This window comes from Sceloporus undulatus, chromosome 4 (assembly GCF_019175285.1).
Source record: "Sceloporus undulatus isolate JIND9_A2432 ecotype Alabama chromosome 4, SceUnd_v1.1, whole genome shotgun sequence".
In the NCBI taxonomy this organism is placed as follows: Eukaryota; Metazoa; Chordata; class Lepidosauria; order Squamata; family Phrynosomatidae; genus Sceloporus; species Sceloporus undulatus.
This window is the reverse complement of record NC_056525.1, coordinates 137,118,391-137,137,136: the sequence shown is the minus strand read 5'-3', so window position 1 is coordinate 137,137,136 and position 18,746 is coordinate 137,118,391. Positions and strand designations below refer to the sequence as shown.

General features: G+C 40.0%; 1 protein-coding gene across 8 annotated transcripts in view; it reads left to right on the top strand.

Annotated features, from left to right (window-relative positions):
• CXXC5 (CXXC finger protein 5) overlaps nucleotides 1–18,740 on the top strand; it is an 80,348-nt gene extending 61,608 nt beyond the window's left edge. For 6 of the 8 annotated variants that reach the window (XM_042463538.1, XM_042463536.1, XM_042463537.1 and 3 more), the window contains 2 exons: nucleotides 2,968–3,933; nucleotides 18,119–18,740. In XM_042463538.1, the coding sequence (XP_042319472.1) occupies nucleotides 3,154–3,933; nucleotides 18,119–18,163 (825 nt within the window). In that variant the 5' untranslated portion in view covers nucleotides 2,968–3,153 and the 3' untranslated portion in view covers nucleotides 18,164–18,740. Of the gene's footprint in view, nucleotides 1–2,967; nucleotides 3,934–7,814; nucleotides 8,138–18,118 lie in introns of those variants that run through there. The other 2 variants (XM_042463539.1, XM_042463540.1) reach the window with 2 other exon arrangements.
• Nucleotides 18,741–18,746: the final 6 nt, after the last annotated feature.

The window sequence follows — 18,746 nt, the reverse complement described above, 5'->3', positions numbered from 1 at the left end:
CTGGGAGGTTGTGTCATCTTTTCTCTGAAGCTTGTCCAATGACAAGAAATTTGGCACTCAGTGTTTCTTACAAATTTTCATTATATATAGTTACTTTCCATTGTTTTCTGTCCAGTCCACCCTGTTCAAATATTCTTAATGTGAGTTGACTCTACATGTGAGGGAGAAGAACACTGACAAGCACTCTAGTTTTTCCCCTTCTGGTCACCATCCTGAGCACTCTTCATGTGTTGAGGGTGATTACTGCAGCATAGAGCCTTCTATACTGTGGAGACTCTCTAGAGCATTGATTTTCCAGCATGTCACATTGGTATAGTTGGGCAATGAGATAGAAGCTCCCTCGTTTCCTTCACATTAATGAAGTGCCAGTGTGTATGGAGTGAAATCTCTGTGGATGACTGTTATCTCAGGTGTCCAGTTTTCATACTTCTTGAACTGAGCCAGCTAAGCCATAATTTTGTGACAAAAAAGGAGAAGGGAGAGGAAGCATGGCTCACACTGAACTAAGTAAAGGTCAGGGACTGCATGGATTTGTCAAGAACTGGCTGATTCTGTTGTTTAAAGCTCTTACTATGATTGTAATAATTTTGCAGTATTTTCTTCTTGAGCCATTCCTTATGCAAGTAGCTATAACTGCCTAGCATAGCCTTTCCCAACCAGGTGCCCTCCAGATGTGTTGGATTACTACTCCCATCATTCTTAGCTAACACGTCTCTAGTCACACTTATATGGAGGATACAGCTTAGGTGTTGAGGAAGGCTTTCTTGCCTATGTGGGGAGGGGTAGAATGAAAGATAACAAAGCTGAACACAGTATTATGGAGTTGACAATTGGAAATCTGTTACTGTGTCTTGGATGTTAGATTTATCTTTGTAGAGCAGCTCTGGTTGGATCTTACAGTTCTACTTAGAAAAATAAAATGTAACCAAACTTCAGTGTTTAATTTGGTTGTTGTTGGCTTTTTTTTTTTTTTTACATTATTCTTTTAAAGAGGCTGAACAGAGAGTACCAGCAGCACCAAAACCTAGTAGTCAGCCGGTGGGGTGAGTACGCCCTTCATAGAGAAAGAATTAGTAAAAACCAGACTACTAAGGCAGCACTATTGGTATGATTACAGAATCTACACAGGGGAAAAACAGCCTCAAAGATTTACTAAAACTATTCTCCTCCCTCTTCCTCTTTACAACCTGTTTTATGGCCTCTTGAGTACTTGCATAGGCAGAAGGAACTGTGGGAGAGGAGACATACCCTTGTCATTTATGTAGAGGGAATGAAATATTTGAAATTGACATTTTAAATTGTACTGTCTCTGCAACCACTCTGTCTTTGGACACCAATACTCCAACTGAAGATCTGGAGAGTTTCTGCATAGCTTATTTCTAACTCCTTAAAATGGACTTAAAAACAGTTGGTTTTGCATAATTTAATCAGAAGCAAATCTGAGGATCTTGGAGTGAGACCCCTTGCTTTGGCATGGTAATTCCCGCCAGATAAGATGTTAGGTCACCTGCAGTAGTTGTCCAGTATGCTTCTTCTCAGGTAGCATCCATGAAAAGTTCTCTGCTATGACAAGGCTTGTTTTTGAGGACAGCGCTGTTTTGAATTGCCTTTGATCCTCCACATGCACAAGTGACTTCATTGCATGCCTGATTTCTGATTTAAAAACATAGAGAAGAATAAAAAGTAATGCAAATGTGAACCACTTTTGTACATATTATGTAGTGCTACTCTTGGCAGACCAGCTCCCTGTTCTCGATATTTGTCTACAAGAGAAATTAAGTTGTTTTTGCTTTGAGAATGAAGAAGCTCAGATATTTCTGGTTTCCCCCTCAACAACCAGAGAGGTCCTTAGGTTGTTAGACTTTGAACTGCTCTGTTGTCCAAATAGAACATCATCATGTTAGTGCTGGGGTATTGTTTCAAAATCACAAGATCAATAGCCATCAAGAATGGGGGCACCACTGTACTGCCTTCCTGCCCTTTGGAAATGCAGCTTCCTGCCTCACTAAATATTTCCAGGTTGTTGGAAAAGCTACTGGCCATGTTGACTGGGGGGTGGTAGGTGGTGGTTCTTGGAGTTGTAATCCAAAGCATAAATTTTTCTAGGGTCTATTGGCAGTGGCTGTTTCTAAGTCCTATCTGGAGATGCTAGGGATTGAACTTGAAACCTTTTTAACTCAAAATAAATGCTTTACTTCTGACCTACATCCATTCCTGTGTATCAGATGAAACTATTTTCCACTTAACTGAACAATAATAAACAGTAAACTCATAAATCTACATACAGTATAATATGGCAAATATTTATGAATCACTCATTCCATTGTTTAAAACTTGTGTTTTTAATGATGTGCAGAGATGGAAATTGAAGATAGAAAAATGCTCCTTTGGAACTGCACTTTCCGAAGTGGCACCTTGAAACTATTTTAGGATCAGGCCAGATCTCTTTTAGCTCAGTACTACTTCATTGTATATTTCAGATATCCAAATATTGATACAGTGCTGTAGGCTATAGATGGACTGGCAACCTCTGGTATTCCTTGCCTAAGAAAACCCTATGAAATTAATGGGGTCATCATAGGTCAACAAGTGACATGCAGACAGGCAGGTGATGTGCGCGCGCACACACACACACACACACACACACACACAGAGAGAGAGGGAGGACATTCCTAAATATCTACAGAGGAGGGAAGGATGCAGATCTAATGACTGTAATCTGCTTTATTTCTCATGTGTTCATATCTAGCAGTATTTAGTCTCCCAGTTGGTTGTGTTTGTGTGGCAGTATGTTTTCAAGCAGTGCATTGAAGCTATCAGATGAAGTGCCACAAGTGCTGAAATATAAGAAACAAGTCAAAATGAAGGAATGAGGGAGGCTTAAATGAAAGCCAACACAAGCCAATACTTTTGCTTTAGGAATTATTAACATGTCACTAATTTCTTCCTTTTTTTTTAAACTTTCAGAGCCGTGTGTTATATATGAAACCTGCAAGACATGTTGCAATGGTCCTGAAGTTGCACTGAACGCACACCTCACCCCTATCCATTTTTGGGTGTTTGGTGTTCATAGTATTGTGGTTGATTGTTTTCCACACTGAGTGGGCTTGTTCCTTTATCTGTCCTTGTTAAATAAACAATCGAACAACAAAGATGTCGGATCCTGGCTCTCATCAAGACACTGGTATTAAGCCAGACTTATTGGAAAAAAGCAGCAGCCCAGATAACACTCAGCCCTCAGTTAATTTGGAAAGGAGAAACAAAAGTGGGATAATAAGTGAACCTTTGAACAAAAGTCTTAAGAAGTCCCGACCGCTTTCCCACTACTCTACTTTTGGTAGCACCAGCTCATTAAGTGAACATTCAGAGAAAGGTGCCCCTATAGCCAACGGCAATGAAGCAACCATGGATAAAAGCAATTCTACCTCAAAGCACAAAACCATCGCTGACATGCTGGGCAGATCAGATCTTTCTTCAGAAGGACAGAACATCTTGCAACAGTTTGCTCAGTCTACGGAGCTTCTCAAAAGAGTTGTCCAGGAGCACATTCCCTTGCCTAATGACCACGGGACGGGTATCTCAGACATGGAAGCTGTGTCGGCTGCTGAGACAATGAACAGCCCATCTGATTTTCCTTACCTGGGGGCTTTTCCTATCAACCCTGGCCTTTTCATTATGACCCCTGCTGGTGTATTTCTGGCAGAGAGTGCACTCCATATGGCTGGCTTAGCAGAGTACCCAATGCAGAATGAATTGGCGTCTGCCATCAATTCAGGGAAAAAGAAAAGGAAACGATGTGGCATGTGTCCTCCTTGCAGAAGACGGATAAACTGTGAGCAGTGCAGCAGTTGTAGAAATCGTAAAACTGGGCACCAGATTTGCAAATTCCGAAAATGTGAGGAACTTAAAAAGAAGCCTTCTGCTGCACTGGAGGTAATTGGTTTTGGTCAAGCAGCTTAATAACACCCCCCTCCCCAGCTCCTCTGTGTGGAACCACAGTACCACTTTATGAATACTGGATGTGGAAGTGTCAGGGGTTTGTATCTGTCACCAGTGCTTACCTTTTATATTCCACATGGCTCCAGTCTTTTTAAACATACCAGGTATACAGAGTTATTAGTAATTGGAAATGCAACTGTCTCAAATTGGCCTTCCTTTGTGTGGTGCTATGAGTAGCTCTCTTAAATCCTTATGTTCATGTTTTGCAAACAGCTGATAAAGTGGCCAGTCTGTGTCTGGACTATACTATCTCAGACTCCATCTGGGGGTTTATTATGATTGAATGTTTCTCTGCAAGGGTGGGCAGGGAGACTTGCTGCACATACAAAATAACATTTCAAAGAGATGGAAACTAGCTTAAATTTCCCCCTGATGATGCTAGTTTTCTGTTAATAGTTATAATGCTGTATATAGTGCTTTTGAAAGTTCTAAATGATTCACATGTATTATCTTGTTGCAATCCTTACTATTCTGTAAGATAGGTCAATATTATTTTGAAATTGCAGATGGAGGGCTGAATCAGAGAGTGAGAGTAACTCAGAGGAAGAGAACACGTGAATCAAGGATCTCCTGATACATTGCTTAGTTGTTTAAACTGCAGTCCTGTACTCTTTTCTTGGGGTTAATCTTTGCTGAACTCACTTTACAGTTCAAATGAAGTACATAGGATTGCAGTGTGTTACCCCTGTACCACACCAAGTCTGAATATGTCAGGTGTGTGTGCATTTCTCTTCATTGCAGAGTGTTGGAAGTCAGAACTGGTATAGTACAGATACAGGTGTACCACTTCAGACTAATAGATAGCCATCCATCCATTTACATTAAACATCTAGGAAGCAAAGTTTGTGTACTTAAAAAATACAGTATTAATAATCTTTCTGCATTGCTCAACATGATGTATGAGACAACATGGCCATCCAAAAACCAGAATTTGCTGACCTCAGAGGGTCTTTCTAGTGATCTTCACTGGCCAGTTACGATTTTTTTCACTATTTTAGATTGACATAAAGTTGCTTCAGCCTGAGATAAAGTTACCTAGTTCATTATTGTCTGTGACTCTTCAAGATTACAGGCAGAATTTGTTATAGCTAATTTATTCAAAATCCTTTTAACTCAAAATGAAAAGAGTTTGATCCTAGGAGCTTTTGCATGCAAAGCATTTGCTCTAATGATCTTCTGTCTATTTAGACCATTGGTGTTGGCTGATAGACATGTTTCTGTTATCTAGAGCACTCCATTATAGTTTGTAAGACTCAAGATGCTACCTGAGTGCTTTGAAACATACCTTATTGAGCAAAGAGTATGTGGAATATTAATGTCATTGACCAGGGTCTCCACATAACTATTATCATTTTTATGTTGAGACGACCCCCCCCCCCCCCATTAAATAGAGTGAAATTTTATTTTAACCTCTTTTGAGAGGGGTAATGGTAATCTCGCCCCATTGACCTTCCTTGCCTGATAGCTAAGATTTATGAAAACTGATGACCATAGCTATTATTTTGGCAAAGATTTCTTGTCAGTGGGATCTGACTTAGTAAGGATCACTGGAGCCTAAGCAGAGAGCAGCTCCAATAGTCATTTGAAGGGCTTGTTTCTAAACACAGTGATGTCATGACAAGTGTGTCATTGAAGACCTCAAATGCGAGAACAGGGCTTGATTAATCAGATGAGCCTGAAACAGCAGCCGAGAAGGTAGGGACATAAATGTTGCCAGTAAACAAAATTGCTAGGAATATTTAGTCCTCTGGGGCTGCAATGCAGAAATAATGCTGTTTGACATCACTTGAACTGCCATGGCTCAGTGCTGTGGAATTCTGGGAATTGTAATTTGTTGTGGCATCAGAGCTCTCTGACAGAGAAGGCTAAATGTCTTACAAAACTACAATTTCCAGAACTCTATAGCATTGAGACACGGCAGTTAAGGTGGTGTCACACTGCATTATATCAGCAGTACGGATGCAGACTAAGACAAAATATAGATTTTACTGTGATGATTTATCCAGATGAACAATGCTATGGGTTGGTTACTCCTCACTTTAGAGCTGCCAATAGGGGTTATTAGGTGGAGGCTATTCTGCAACACAGTTTACTCAATAGCTACTGTACACTCTCAGTTCCTTATTCTGATGCGCTACATATTTTTCTGGAGGAGAATGAATATATTTTCAACATTACACAATAATTTGCAGAGAGCAAATTTTGGGGAAGAATTATAAACTTCCAGAATTGGACATTCATAATTAAGAATGGGCAAAAACTTTCCCACCCCTTCAGATTTCTCCCTGGACCTCCATTCTCTTCCCCTTTAGCTGTTCCTCTCACCTGTGAGCCTGCCGATGTCTGTGGCACAAGGACAAAAAAATGCATTTGGGAGCTTGTAAGATTAGGAAATAACAGGAAGTAAGTAAAATGCTGTGGAAAGGGTTAAGCACTTCTCAGCTCCAAATTTCAGCCCCTAAACCTGTTTTTCTATAGAAGCAGCTATGTAGCATGCCTTTCTCACATTCTCTAGCATGTAAACAATATAGCCTTGTTTGAGGATTGTTGTACACATACAACTGAACTAATTCAGCCAATCACTTGGTGCTTTGGTTATTCCTGAGCTGTAAAGTTATCAGATTCCAGTCCAAAGAATGGTCATGCACTTTTAAAACCCAGCTCTGCAGCTAATGCAAATGAGATTGCTGTAGGTCTCTTTGCAATTGTCAAAGGTGATCAGTAAAACAAAGGGAGCCCAACAAGGAGGTGAAGAACATGGCCCACTTTAAACCCCAGTTATTGAGAAACAAAAAGCAAAGTCATCTGCTTCCATTAGCATGTAAGCTAGATTCTTTCTTTGAATGGTGCAAAGTGAGTTTTTTTGCATCTGCCTTAGTCAGTTTTCCTGCCTTGATCAATGTTTGATTATGATGGGGGTGGAAGGAGTGTGCACCACCTGCCTTTGAAAATGCACATTCCATATCTGGATTGTGACTCCTTTTTCTGGGTTACATATCCAGGGATAGCTGTGTTGGCCAGGTAACAAAGTACAAAAGCATCCGAAACCCACAAAATAGTGACACCTTTATTAGGAAATGCATAAAATACATGTTACAAGCTTTTGAAGAGCTACTGCATTCTTCATCAGGGAAAGGTATTAAAAATCATACAGGAGAAAAAATGACAGTGTAGCCACAAGCCTGCATTTTGTTATAATGTAGCTTTACTCAGTTCAGGTGTTATGCAAGGACATTCATGTAGGTAGGCAGAAGGAGGAGGGTCCTGCCTACATATATGTCCCTCCATAGCACCTGTACTGGAACAGCTACATCTTGACAAAATTCAGGCTTGTGGCTAACATTGTCATAATTTTTTTTCTCCTATGCAATATTAACACCTTTGCCTGATGAAGAAGCCAGTGGAGCATCAAAAGCTTGTAACATGTATTTTGTGCATTTTGGTTGGCCCAAAGGTATCACTGTTTTGTGGATTTGTGATGTTATTATACATCTCTCTGAGTTGTGCAGCTCCTAAAAAACCACTGTTTACATGATTGTAAGGCAGTGGGATATGTTTCTTTCAAAGGTAATTTCTAGTCAGAGATGGCTGTAGACATCATGGTACGAATTGAGGCAAGTGCTGTATCGTACGGAGAGTATGATAACTTACATTCTTATTAGCTACAGTCAAACTTTTTCAATTAGCATCCAATTGGAATGCAACCTTTGAGGAGGGAGGGGGGTTGATCTGGGTGCTAGAGATATGGGGGACTGGTATCTTTCAAATTCTGCTGTAATGCTAAATTATATTCTTGTTCTAATTTGCTGAGTCAGTGATCTGGAAAAGGGGAGAAGGAAAAGTCCGTCCCTTCTAAAGAGACCCAAAGTGAGTAGACTGCACAATGCATATTAGCTTAAATTATTTTCCCATTTTCTGTGTTGCATTATGGGAGTTTGTGGAAAGTCAAGTGACACAGCAAACCTGTGAATGGCCCCACTTCTTGATTTGTTTTCTGTTCTGTGATTGATGGGTCCTGTTCAATTTGGAACAAATCTGTTGTAAATCTGTGAGTTAGAACAAGCACCAGTCAAGTAGTGGCAGGCCTGTTCTAAGTTAAGACTTAATTGCTATGAGATAAATAAATGTAAAAATGATATTTTTTTGTTTTTAGTCTTATTTTATTTTTAAGGCTGCAATTCTTTGCATTTACTTAGGAGCTAACACAACTGGATTTTCTACAGATGAAATAGACATATGGTTAAACTGCTTAAGGAGACAGGAGCCTCTTTTTCATAATGGTTACCTTGAACAGCAAATAGATATTTTGGCTTATGTTACAAGTAAAATTGTCATACTGTTGAAAGATGATGCTGGGGGGTGGGGGTGGGCAGTGGGATTTCAACTACAAAATAAACTCATTTGGCTAGTGAAACAAGTTGTCTAGGGGATTTTCAGAGCTAGTCACTTGAGAGGGATACCAGAAAGACAAATAGCAATGAAAAATTACATATTATTATTAAAGATTTCTTCTATCATAGTTTTGCCTAATACTTTTGAGCTCTCACTCATTACCTTCTGACAATTCTGCTAGTGCATCACATTGGCTCTAACACTTCTCATGTTTTCCTCAATTGCATTTTTAGTATTAAAAAGAACAAAACAGTGAGTTTGCAGTCAAAATCAGACCCTCAGTAGATGCAAAGGTGCCATCTGAAAGAGCAACCCTGTGTCCTCTTCTCACTCTTCCATAAAGTGATAGTACACCCAGTCCCAAATTGAACGTTTCCCATAATTGGTTGGCCATGTGAAGTCTTTGGGCCCACGAAAAGTCTTTGAGTGTTTCAGAGGTTTCAGTGATCCTGCCTGGGAAGTGAGTGTATTTTGTTGTTGTTGTTGCACGTATAGGAATGGAAGCAGTAAGAATGAGATTCATAGAGTCCTAAGGCTCATCAAACTCCTTTATCCCAAACTGGGTACAGTTTTTGCACCTCCAGTTGTCTCAATGTCTCTGCATGCCTCTGGGGTTCATGATGGGGGGGGGGCTTTTCACCACATTTCTGGCCCTCCAGGCAGGGCTTAACTTTTAAAAGCCCAAATGGTATTTCTTTTCCCAAACAGGAAGTCACTGACCAGGAAGAAAGGTCCAGACAGGCCTGAAACTGGCAAGAGCTCAAAAAATTGCCCCCAAATTAGTTAAAATGGGCTGTAGTTCTCTCTGCACCAAGATCTCAGGAGCATTGTGGGGCATTTAGAAGCAAAAGAAATTTCAGAGATCCCAAATTTGTGGAAAAGGCAAATAGGGGAAGTGCAGCCTTCCATGTTCCTGGAGAGTGTGATGTGTGCCCTCCAACACCTGGGAGTTGCTCACCCTGATGGTGTCAATAAGAAATGGAGGTCATAAAACTGGACAGAATATGGCTGGGGTAGCCCACTGGGAAACACTTACGCCTTGGAAAACAGCAGGTATTCCTTTGAGAGTTCCATTGTGGGTCTTCGTGGCCACAACAATTTGGGTGGAAAGGGGACGGCTATTGGTAAACCATTCATCCAGCCTTGAGCTAATGAATATGGGGCCTACAATATGGCCCCCTAGTGACTTACCTAACAATACCCTCCCCCTTTCCCCACCACATACCGTGAAGGGATCCCAGCTCTGTGGCATAATACTTAAAGCCTACTTGAAATAATAGATACAAAAATGATATATGTACTTCTGGCCTGGTTTTAACTATAGCCACTCAGAGAAAAGGGAAGATACATTGCATACACATGTGCTGAGAGAATAGTGAAATAGACAAACAGAATATATGAGACATGAACCAGTAATTTCATTCAGGTAATTGTCAGGTCTCCTGATCTCTTCTTGTTATGTGATGCCTCATAATCTGTTATCTTGCCCTTCATCCCATTTAAAGGGTGTTTTCTCTCTCTTACACACCGTGATCATTAGAGAAATTGGCAATGCCTGCTAATTATTTCCTTGGGATGCCTTGTTCTCAATCCTCTGCCCAAACACACACACTCCATCCCATGCATCTCAACTGCATTGTTAACCAACTAATAATGTAAATTAGGCTTTTCCCTATAGTGACTGAAATCACTATGCAGAATTTGTAGTGATTCAAATTTGCTTTGTGTTTAAGTAAGTTCCATCTAAGGGGAATTCAGGGGAATCTGCTCCCATCCATTAGAATGGCATACAGATTCAGTGGATCATGCCTCAGTGTTGCTCAGATTTAAGCTGTCTCTCAGATTTCAGGATCTGCTACCACCTCACTGTAAAGCGTTCTCTGCTCTAAATAGCTACTTGTTTTGACTCCTAGCTCATTAGAACTTCTGAAAAAGCTTTTCTGCCACTTAAAATAAGCAAAATAGTGTACTTTGAGGTCCTCCTGAAGTCTGAGGTTCTCTAGGCATGACCCAAGGCAACCTGAGAAGAACTGGAAATTGGCCTATTTCTGCATTTCTAAGTTTCAGCTCAGATGGACAGTTTGCTTCATCTAGCTTCTTTGGAAAGGAAACAGAGGGAAGAGGGAAGTGTGATGAGGTGTAAAACACTGAAGGTGAGATGGAAAGTATAATATCAAGGATGAAAACCTTGATACCATCAAACATATTCAGGAATAGCTATGTTGGCCCTGCAGCAAAATACAACAAAATCACAAACTTACAAAACAGTGATACCTTTACTGGGCCAGCTAAAACGTTAGAGTCACAGACCTACATTTTGTCAGAGATGTTACTGCTGTTGTCAGTTAAGATGATCTGGAGGGGTATCAGCACTCCATGAAAGAATATGTAGTCAGTTATTATATGGAAGGGAAGTGACTCCACACCAGATTTTTTCATACTTCCCAAGGTCAGTGTAAATATGTAGGATGTGCCCCATGTCCTGAAGAGTGTCCAGATGCAATGGAAAGGTGGAGAGCCTCCATTCTTTCAACAGTATGTAGAAGAGCACATTTAATCAAGTACAGCATTACATGCATAGGTGAACAAAACATATCTGTTTAAAGCCTTTTTTAAAAAGACAAGTACTAAATGCAGCAGTTCTCTCCATTGTTGCATGGTGTATCATCTAGTATATAACTTGAAAAGGGAGTAACTACTTTTTGATCAGTTGGCTATTAGGTATTTGTCAGGAAAGGTCAGTGTAAATGCCTGCTTACAAACCAAAGAATTGACCTATCCAGTGTCTTGAGTGGATCTACACTAGCTAGTTATGTCAGTTGGTTTACAAGTTAACTGGCCTGGCTCAGTTCAGACAGATCCCGGGATTTATAGTTTACAGAGGCAAAATTCTTTGCCAGATTTCTGTAGCACATTATTTTGAACTGCAGCCCTAGAGCTTCAATAGAGAAGTCTTAAGCAACCCACCAAACTGTAAACACAAGGATTTCATAGGATGGAACCATTGCAGTTAAAGTATATTAGCTGATAATAACTGACTGTTTTAGAATAAAATGAAGCAGTCATTTCTTCCAAGGTCTGAAATAACTATGTTATCATGAAGATAAGTCTGCTGAGCTGGACATTACAGGGAGTACTAAGTACAATTCCTAACTTCTCATGGTAGGTGTTGAATTATCCAGCTTTTCTCACAAAGTAACAACATTTTCCAAGTAGTATGCTTAAGAGTATTTCTGTCTATTTCCAGAGAGCATTGCAACAGTGCATTACCAATTATGTGCCACACTCCTATGTATAATAAACTCTTCTATATGTCTTTAACCTCACCCCATCCTCACCTCTCCTTGATCACTTTTCATAGCCATTGCCACCCACTTTATTAACCATACTTAAGTCTTGGTTTTCTTCCTCTTCCTTCTCTCCCTACATCTCCCAGCCAAACACATTGTGTTGACAGATTCTGCCTCTTTGTCTCCTCATGCTCAGGTCATTCCCCACCTCACTTACTGCAACTGTCTTTTGATCTTTCCCTGCCTGTTCACTTCTATCCAAAACACAAGTGCACAGTTTATTTAGTTGTGCTGTTGATACCATATGACATCCTTCCTCAAATCTTTGGGCTTTTGTCGAAAACACAGAATGTTCAGTTTGGGTTATAGCTTCCCAAATACCCAAGACAGCATGAACACTGTCCACTGCCTAGGTTGACTGGAGGAATTTGAGGCATTGTGGTCTGCAAAAGTAATTTTTTTCAGACTTTAGGCATCTCATCTCCTTTAATAAACACATTCTTATGTGGTGCTATCTTCTCTCCCTTCAAATTCTTCTCTTGTTGATTCCTTTGCCCTAGCCACACTTCAGGATTTGTTCCTAATTGTAACTATGCTTCCTCTGTTCTGTGTTGTCTCTTTTAGACTGTAATTCCCTTGGGACAGAGAAATATCTTCTTCTTTTTGTATGAAACTTGGAATATCATCAGATATGGTTGCTTCTTTGTTAAAATGGAATGCATAATGATAAAGATATTCCAGAAAATTTCAGTTCTCTGTTTTTTGGTTTTAAACAAAATTTACCTGGGGTGGTTTCACACAATACAATTATAGAACTGTGGTTCCACTTCAGCTGCCATGGTTCCATCCTGTGGAATCTCCGGAGTGAACTCAGTATTTTAGATGAGGCCTAACCTGTGCAGAATCTGTGCATTTGTTTTTTGTGGCCTAAATGTAGACTATTGTATTTGTCTCTATTGAATTTCATTTTATTAATTTCTGCCCAATTTTCTAGTTTATCTAGGTTCTTCTTCCCTCTACACAAACCTCCAAACAGCTTCATTTTTATATACCGCTTCATACTGAACTTAACAGTGTCTAAGCGGTTTACGACTGTGAACTAATTGCCCCCAACAAGCTGCTGGGTACTCATTTTAGCGACCTTGGAAGGATGCAAGCCTGAGTCAAGCTTGAGCTCTCATAGCTGGGATTGAACTCGCAACCTTATGGTTTTGAGTGAATGGCTGCAGTACAGGCATTTAACCGCTGCGCCACCAGGGCTCCAAACCCACAAATCATCCTTGCTGGGTCATACTAAGGTCCATCTAATCCAATATGGTATTTTCAACAAGAGTCAACCAGATGTCTCTGCATCTTGCAAATGGGGCATCAGAGAACTGAGAGGAATTAAGAAGCATACTACCTTTGAACTTGAATTTCATCAGTTTTCCTAGTTTGTCCATCTTTCAAGTAGACATCCTCTTTGATAGACATCTTTAAGAGATAATGAATGTTTCTGTATAGACTAGAAGGTGAGTCCTTCCAAATGTTTTGGACTGCATGCTCCTCTTCATTGGCCACAATGAGTAGGGTGATGGCAGTTGTAGTCAAAAAGATCTGAAAGGAGCCAGGTTGGGGAAAAGTGCACTGGGTGTTATTCAGAATATTTTGCAGAGTGCAAAGAGATTTCAAAACTTGCATCTATTTACCATTTATACCAAAGGAGCTGAGTAGGTGGCCTGCTTCTAATTTTAGCAGTGCTCTGATTTCCATGGTGTGCTAGCTGTGTAAAAGTGTCTTGAAGTGCAGGATTCACTTGGTGGAGATTCATGGACAACAAGAAGCCAAGGAGGACCTTGTGAAGGAAATAGGTGTTGTTTAGCCAGTTGAAGTGGAAAAAGTGCCTGTCGATTTCCGCATTTGATTTGGTAGGTGTCTGGCACTTTATTGTTCATTAGGCACAGCAGAAGGTTGAGGGAGTCAGTGACATTGTATTGGAACAGTGAAGGGTAGAGATAGCAGTTGGCAGAGTATCTGTAGTACTTCATTTTTAATAAAATTTAAGAAATGACTTTCTCAAAGGGCCATTTTGCTCCCCCCAGGAACTCCCCACCATTAAGGCAAGCTACTGAAGGTTAAGAAGTGATTCATTTCCACTACCGTAACAACTATATATATGTATATAGCAGTGATAGGTCAGGAACAAGTAGGTACAAGGAACCTGTAGGGTCTTGATTCACTGTGAAATAATGGTGCCCCACTGTAAGTCAAGAGAAGAGCTCACAGCAGGATTTTCAGCTAAAGAACAAGTTGTCATAACTGTTCTTTGCTCAGTGGAAAATAAAAAAATCTTTCCTTGCCTCAGGTTTGCAACCAAGTAGATACACATGATAGCCGGCAACCTAGAGACTTTGACTTAAATCCAATTGTAACTGTGACAAGTGTAGGCCCATTGAATCAGTAGGATTTCCATAGGTGTTGGTAACTGCAGATCCCAGGATTCCATAGGATGCAGCCATGCCATTTAAAGTGGACTCGACATGCTGTAATTGTGTAATTCGAGTGGCCCCCTGGTTAGGAGGTTCCCTGATATGTGTAGCAGAAATGTGGGATTTTTGGACAAATCGGATCAGATTATTTTAAAACTGTAAATATTAGTTCTAGGCTATGGACCTAACCACCTTAAGCAGTATCTTCCACTGACTTCAGTCTAACATCCATTTTAAAATGCATAGGATCAGGCAGTTAGTTTAACAGGCTTAAACTGACTGCCTGTGAAATCTTTGAATATATTTGAATTGATCAGTTATTGTTTTTATGGTGGCTTGGTAGTTTTGGGGGTAAAAACAGTTAGCTGCCCTGTGTGTGGCCAAGGTGTTTCCAATGCTGCATTTGCCACATTCTGAATGTTTATTTTTTAGATGCAGGAGTTTCTTCACTCCAATTATGTTTTGAATGTCTAGCTGTCCTTCTTCACCTCTGTTTTATTTTTGAATGGTACATAAAGAAGGTATCCACTGCTTCAGCTGGTGTTTCTGAATGAAAACAGCTTAGAGTTCAGGCTTTGACTGTAGTCCTATTTATAGTGTCATATTACATTGGGCTCTTCCACACTAAAAATTATAGCACTATGATTCCACTTGACTGCAACATTAAGGAGAGGCATTTATAATTCTCAGCCAGGAAACTCTGGTGCCTCAACAAACTAGAAACTCCCAAGATTCTATATGATGCAACCATGGAAGTTAAAATGGAATATAGCTCTATAATTGTGTGCTGTGAAACAGCCTGTTGACTAAGCCAAATTTTGAATTGTACATGACACATTGATTTAAGGTATGCTCTTTCAAGTGGGCTTTTATCCACTCCACTGCAATAATTATTTTAAAAATGATTATTTTTGTACTGAAGAAGGTGGAAAAATAAAACAGCAGCTGTAAAAGAAGAGAGGATTTTTAAAGAACGTTTAGTATGTGATGCCATTTTATCCTGAGCATTTTGTGCAATGAATTATTTTACATTACTGCAGTTTGCTCAAAGTGAAATCATAAGAGATGTTACCTAATCTATAAAGATCTCTTTAGTCATTGAAAAGAATCCTAGTTTTTCCTAGACCTCAAAGCGTGGTGTAACACTTTGAGAAGCAGAATGACTGGAGCATTTCAGTGAAACAACAATATTGAGGGCAAGACAGGAATGTGGCATCACTATGGATTTAAATTATTGCTATTTGCCACCACTGCAACAAGAATCATTCTCTTTGAAATTCTAGAAATGCTATAAAGACCTGAAACACACAGGCCAAATGACACGGATTCTGGCTTCATTCAAGACATAGCATTCAGATTATGCATGCCCCAAACGCAGCTGGAAGCTGCACCAAGCCTGTGGCATCCACAAAGAACCGGGCCAAGAAGGACGGATAGAATCTGTTCCTTCCAGCAGCCTGGTTTAGGACTGCGGCAGGAGCCTAGATTGGGACCATGCACATGTGGTTACTGCGTTCCTGGTGCAAACCGCATGGCGCAGCCTTGCACCAGTCTGTTCAGTCCATCTGTTTTGAGCCTTTCTATAGGCACTCCATCTTTTAAAAAAACAACAACACTCCATGTTTGTACTTTTTGGTGGCAATTTCATGGACCTTTCCTCCCAATTATGTGTTTGGCAAATGAACCAAAGAGACACAAACTGAACTATTTGACAGGCCAGCTTGGAACTGTGAAGGAATATTGTTTTCCCTCCAAATACTGCAACTTGCACTGAAAGTCAAAGTTGCAAAATTTCAGTCTAGCTGTGGTCTCCCCACTTTAAAAGCTAGAAACGTAAGATTGAAAGCAAACTCTCACACTCATACAGTGTCAATAAAAGAAAGGCTTACTATGTCTGTGGAAGACACATATGCTCCAATTCTGGCAAAACTTTTGTACAAAAGGAATTGTTCAGTTGAGGACCAGTCTCTAGTGATACTTGTCTTCCCCATCTCTTAGGTTAAGATGCATCTTAATTAATATTAATAAATGCCAACCAATGATATTGAACTTTACTGCCACCAGCAAAAGCAGGGAATTTTAGTACTTCAAAAGGGGCAAAGCTCCTCCCTCAGCAAAGCCCATATTCCTGTCAAAGGGTTTGTAATTACTCCTTTTGTCTGTTGAGTTTTGTTTGATTGAAGAGATGATGAAGTAATTTTCCAAAGCTAGTTTTGCTCCAGCCCTTTCTCTCATTCTCCCTTTCTCCTGTTTGCCCTCCTAGATTGTAAAATCACAGCCCCTCTTAACAGGGCCCATACCCTTGGAAGAGATTGGCATGCTATCCCAGAGGTTTCCCCAATGTGATACATTACATGTGCATGGGGTCTATTCATGGGATCTGTTAGGCCAGCACAATAAAATTCTCTGTCTGAGATCCTGTCTTGTCAACATAGCTATGAGAACTTGCATAGTTACATGTGACAATGCCACCCCACCCAAACGTACCTTTGCAGTCTGGCAGCACCCAACTGAAATGTTTCCAAGATGCTGCAGATCAGGATACTGTGGAATAATGTCTGCAGCCCTCCCCCAGTTATGGGGCATATCAAGAACAAGCAACTGAAGAGACCCCTTGTGGTCCTGCCACAACTGTTTGTTTCAAACATGAATCCCCAGCAGTTTTGAGATCATAAATCCAGCTTACAATTTCATAACTGCTGCACAGGATACCAGCCAATATCTGTCCTTAATTCAATCCATAGTATGCCATCATCTCTCATGGTTATCTTAGGCAAGGGTGGAAAGAAAATAGATTACAATGTAAGGGTAGATCAGAGTTTGCAGGAAATCATTAGGGTTTCTGAGTCCTGCCTGATTAAAAACCCATCCCCATTAGGTTACTAAAAGAGGTCTTCAGGGAAGACCAAGAACAGATTAATTTGATCAAAGGACTTGTGAGGTTGATTCTGCTACTGATCAAAAATCCTTAGACCCTTTCACATTACTCAGTTATAGTACTGCAATTCCAATTTAACTACCATGGCTGCATCCTTGGGATCCTTAGGTTTGTAGCTTGGTGAAGCACTAGATAGAATTCTAAATATCTGTCCCTAGATTGCAAATACTGTACCAAGATTCCATAGGGTGTTGCCATGGTAGTTAAAGTAGAATCATAGCACTAGAGTTGTGTAATGGGAACAAGCACCCTGTCTCCCACCTGAACACTACTGTATGCCTGATACTGTTTGGTAGATTGTGAGTTTATACTAAACATACAAACACCGCAAAGTCTTCTATCTCTTTTATTTCAGTCTAAGATGGCCACTGTCATCATTCATGTACATTTGTTGTGCCACTGGAGTGCCCAAAATGGCATCCTCATGTGATTTTAGTAGATTACAGATGACCTGATTCCAGTACCTTGAGTTTTGTCCAGAGCATGTTGACATGCTAAGTGCTACATTCTTAGGTACTCACCCTTTTCTAAGTGGAAAAACTATTGTGTCTTCATTCTGTCAGAGGATGAACAAATTTCTCCTCTCATATCTTTTGAGAGAGCAGCCACTTATGAACTACTACTGTGTTCACATAAAGAGACATTAGACCACTTCTCTCCCAGCACCTCTTCAAGAATTTGAAGGGTATTTGTGTGTATCTGAATGACTGAACCAAAGAAATGAGGGGCTCTACCAGAAATCATCAGGTTCTTGATATCTAAGAAGATATGGGTGCTAGGAATAAAAATTCCTTGGACAAAAACTGTAAGTGGAAAAAATTGGGAGAAGAGAAGACTGTAATTGGAATGACATATATATAAGATGGCTAGATCAAACTCTGAAACATGAAGCACTCCAGCTGAAAGATGGGGCATCTACTGTGATGTGTTATTCTAGATGTTCCTCAAAAGAGGCAAGCTGCTGAACTCTGCTCAGGGCTTATTCTTCTCCTCATCATGTGTCCCTGTTCTGTTCTCTTCTGTTTCTGCAGAAAGTGATGCTTCCTACAGGTGCTGCATTCCGATGGTTTCAATAGGAACAAGAATCCCAAAGCTTTGTCATCCAGTGCAATGTCACTGCTTGCTTGTGTTGTCTCAGGCAAGGAATTTTTTGGCGGAAATGAATGGATGCGCCTGTGTCTCCTTTAGAACCAAAAATATTTTCTCACAGATTTCATTCCTGTTTTTTTTAAAATATTTTTTTGACATTTGTTTAACATCTTTGAGTACTAGTAAAACAAACATTAACTGCTTTTCAAATAATTTTTAAAAAAGAATCCATAAAGTACCAAGACGTAATAGAATATGGACAATCAATCAAATTATTTTCCTGTGTTTTGGTGTTGATGTTGTTTATGTGTGGAAGATGCAGTTCTTGTGTAGAGAATGTAAATTTACAGTAACCTTTTAAATCTAGTTACTAATAAGCACTACTGTAATTAGCACAGCTGTTTACTCATTCATATTTTTGTTTGATTAATTTCCATCATTAAAGAAAAATAGTGTGGCTAGTTTCTAGAATGCCTCAACTTCATGTTTATAAATGAGAATATGTTTAAAATAAAGTAGTCTCCCTTTCCCTAACCATACACATAAGATAAGGTTTAATCAGCAAGATGT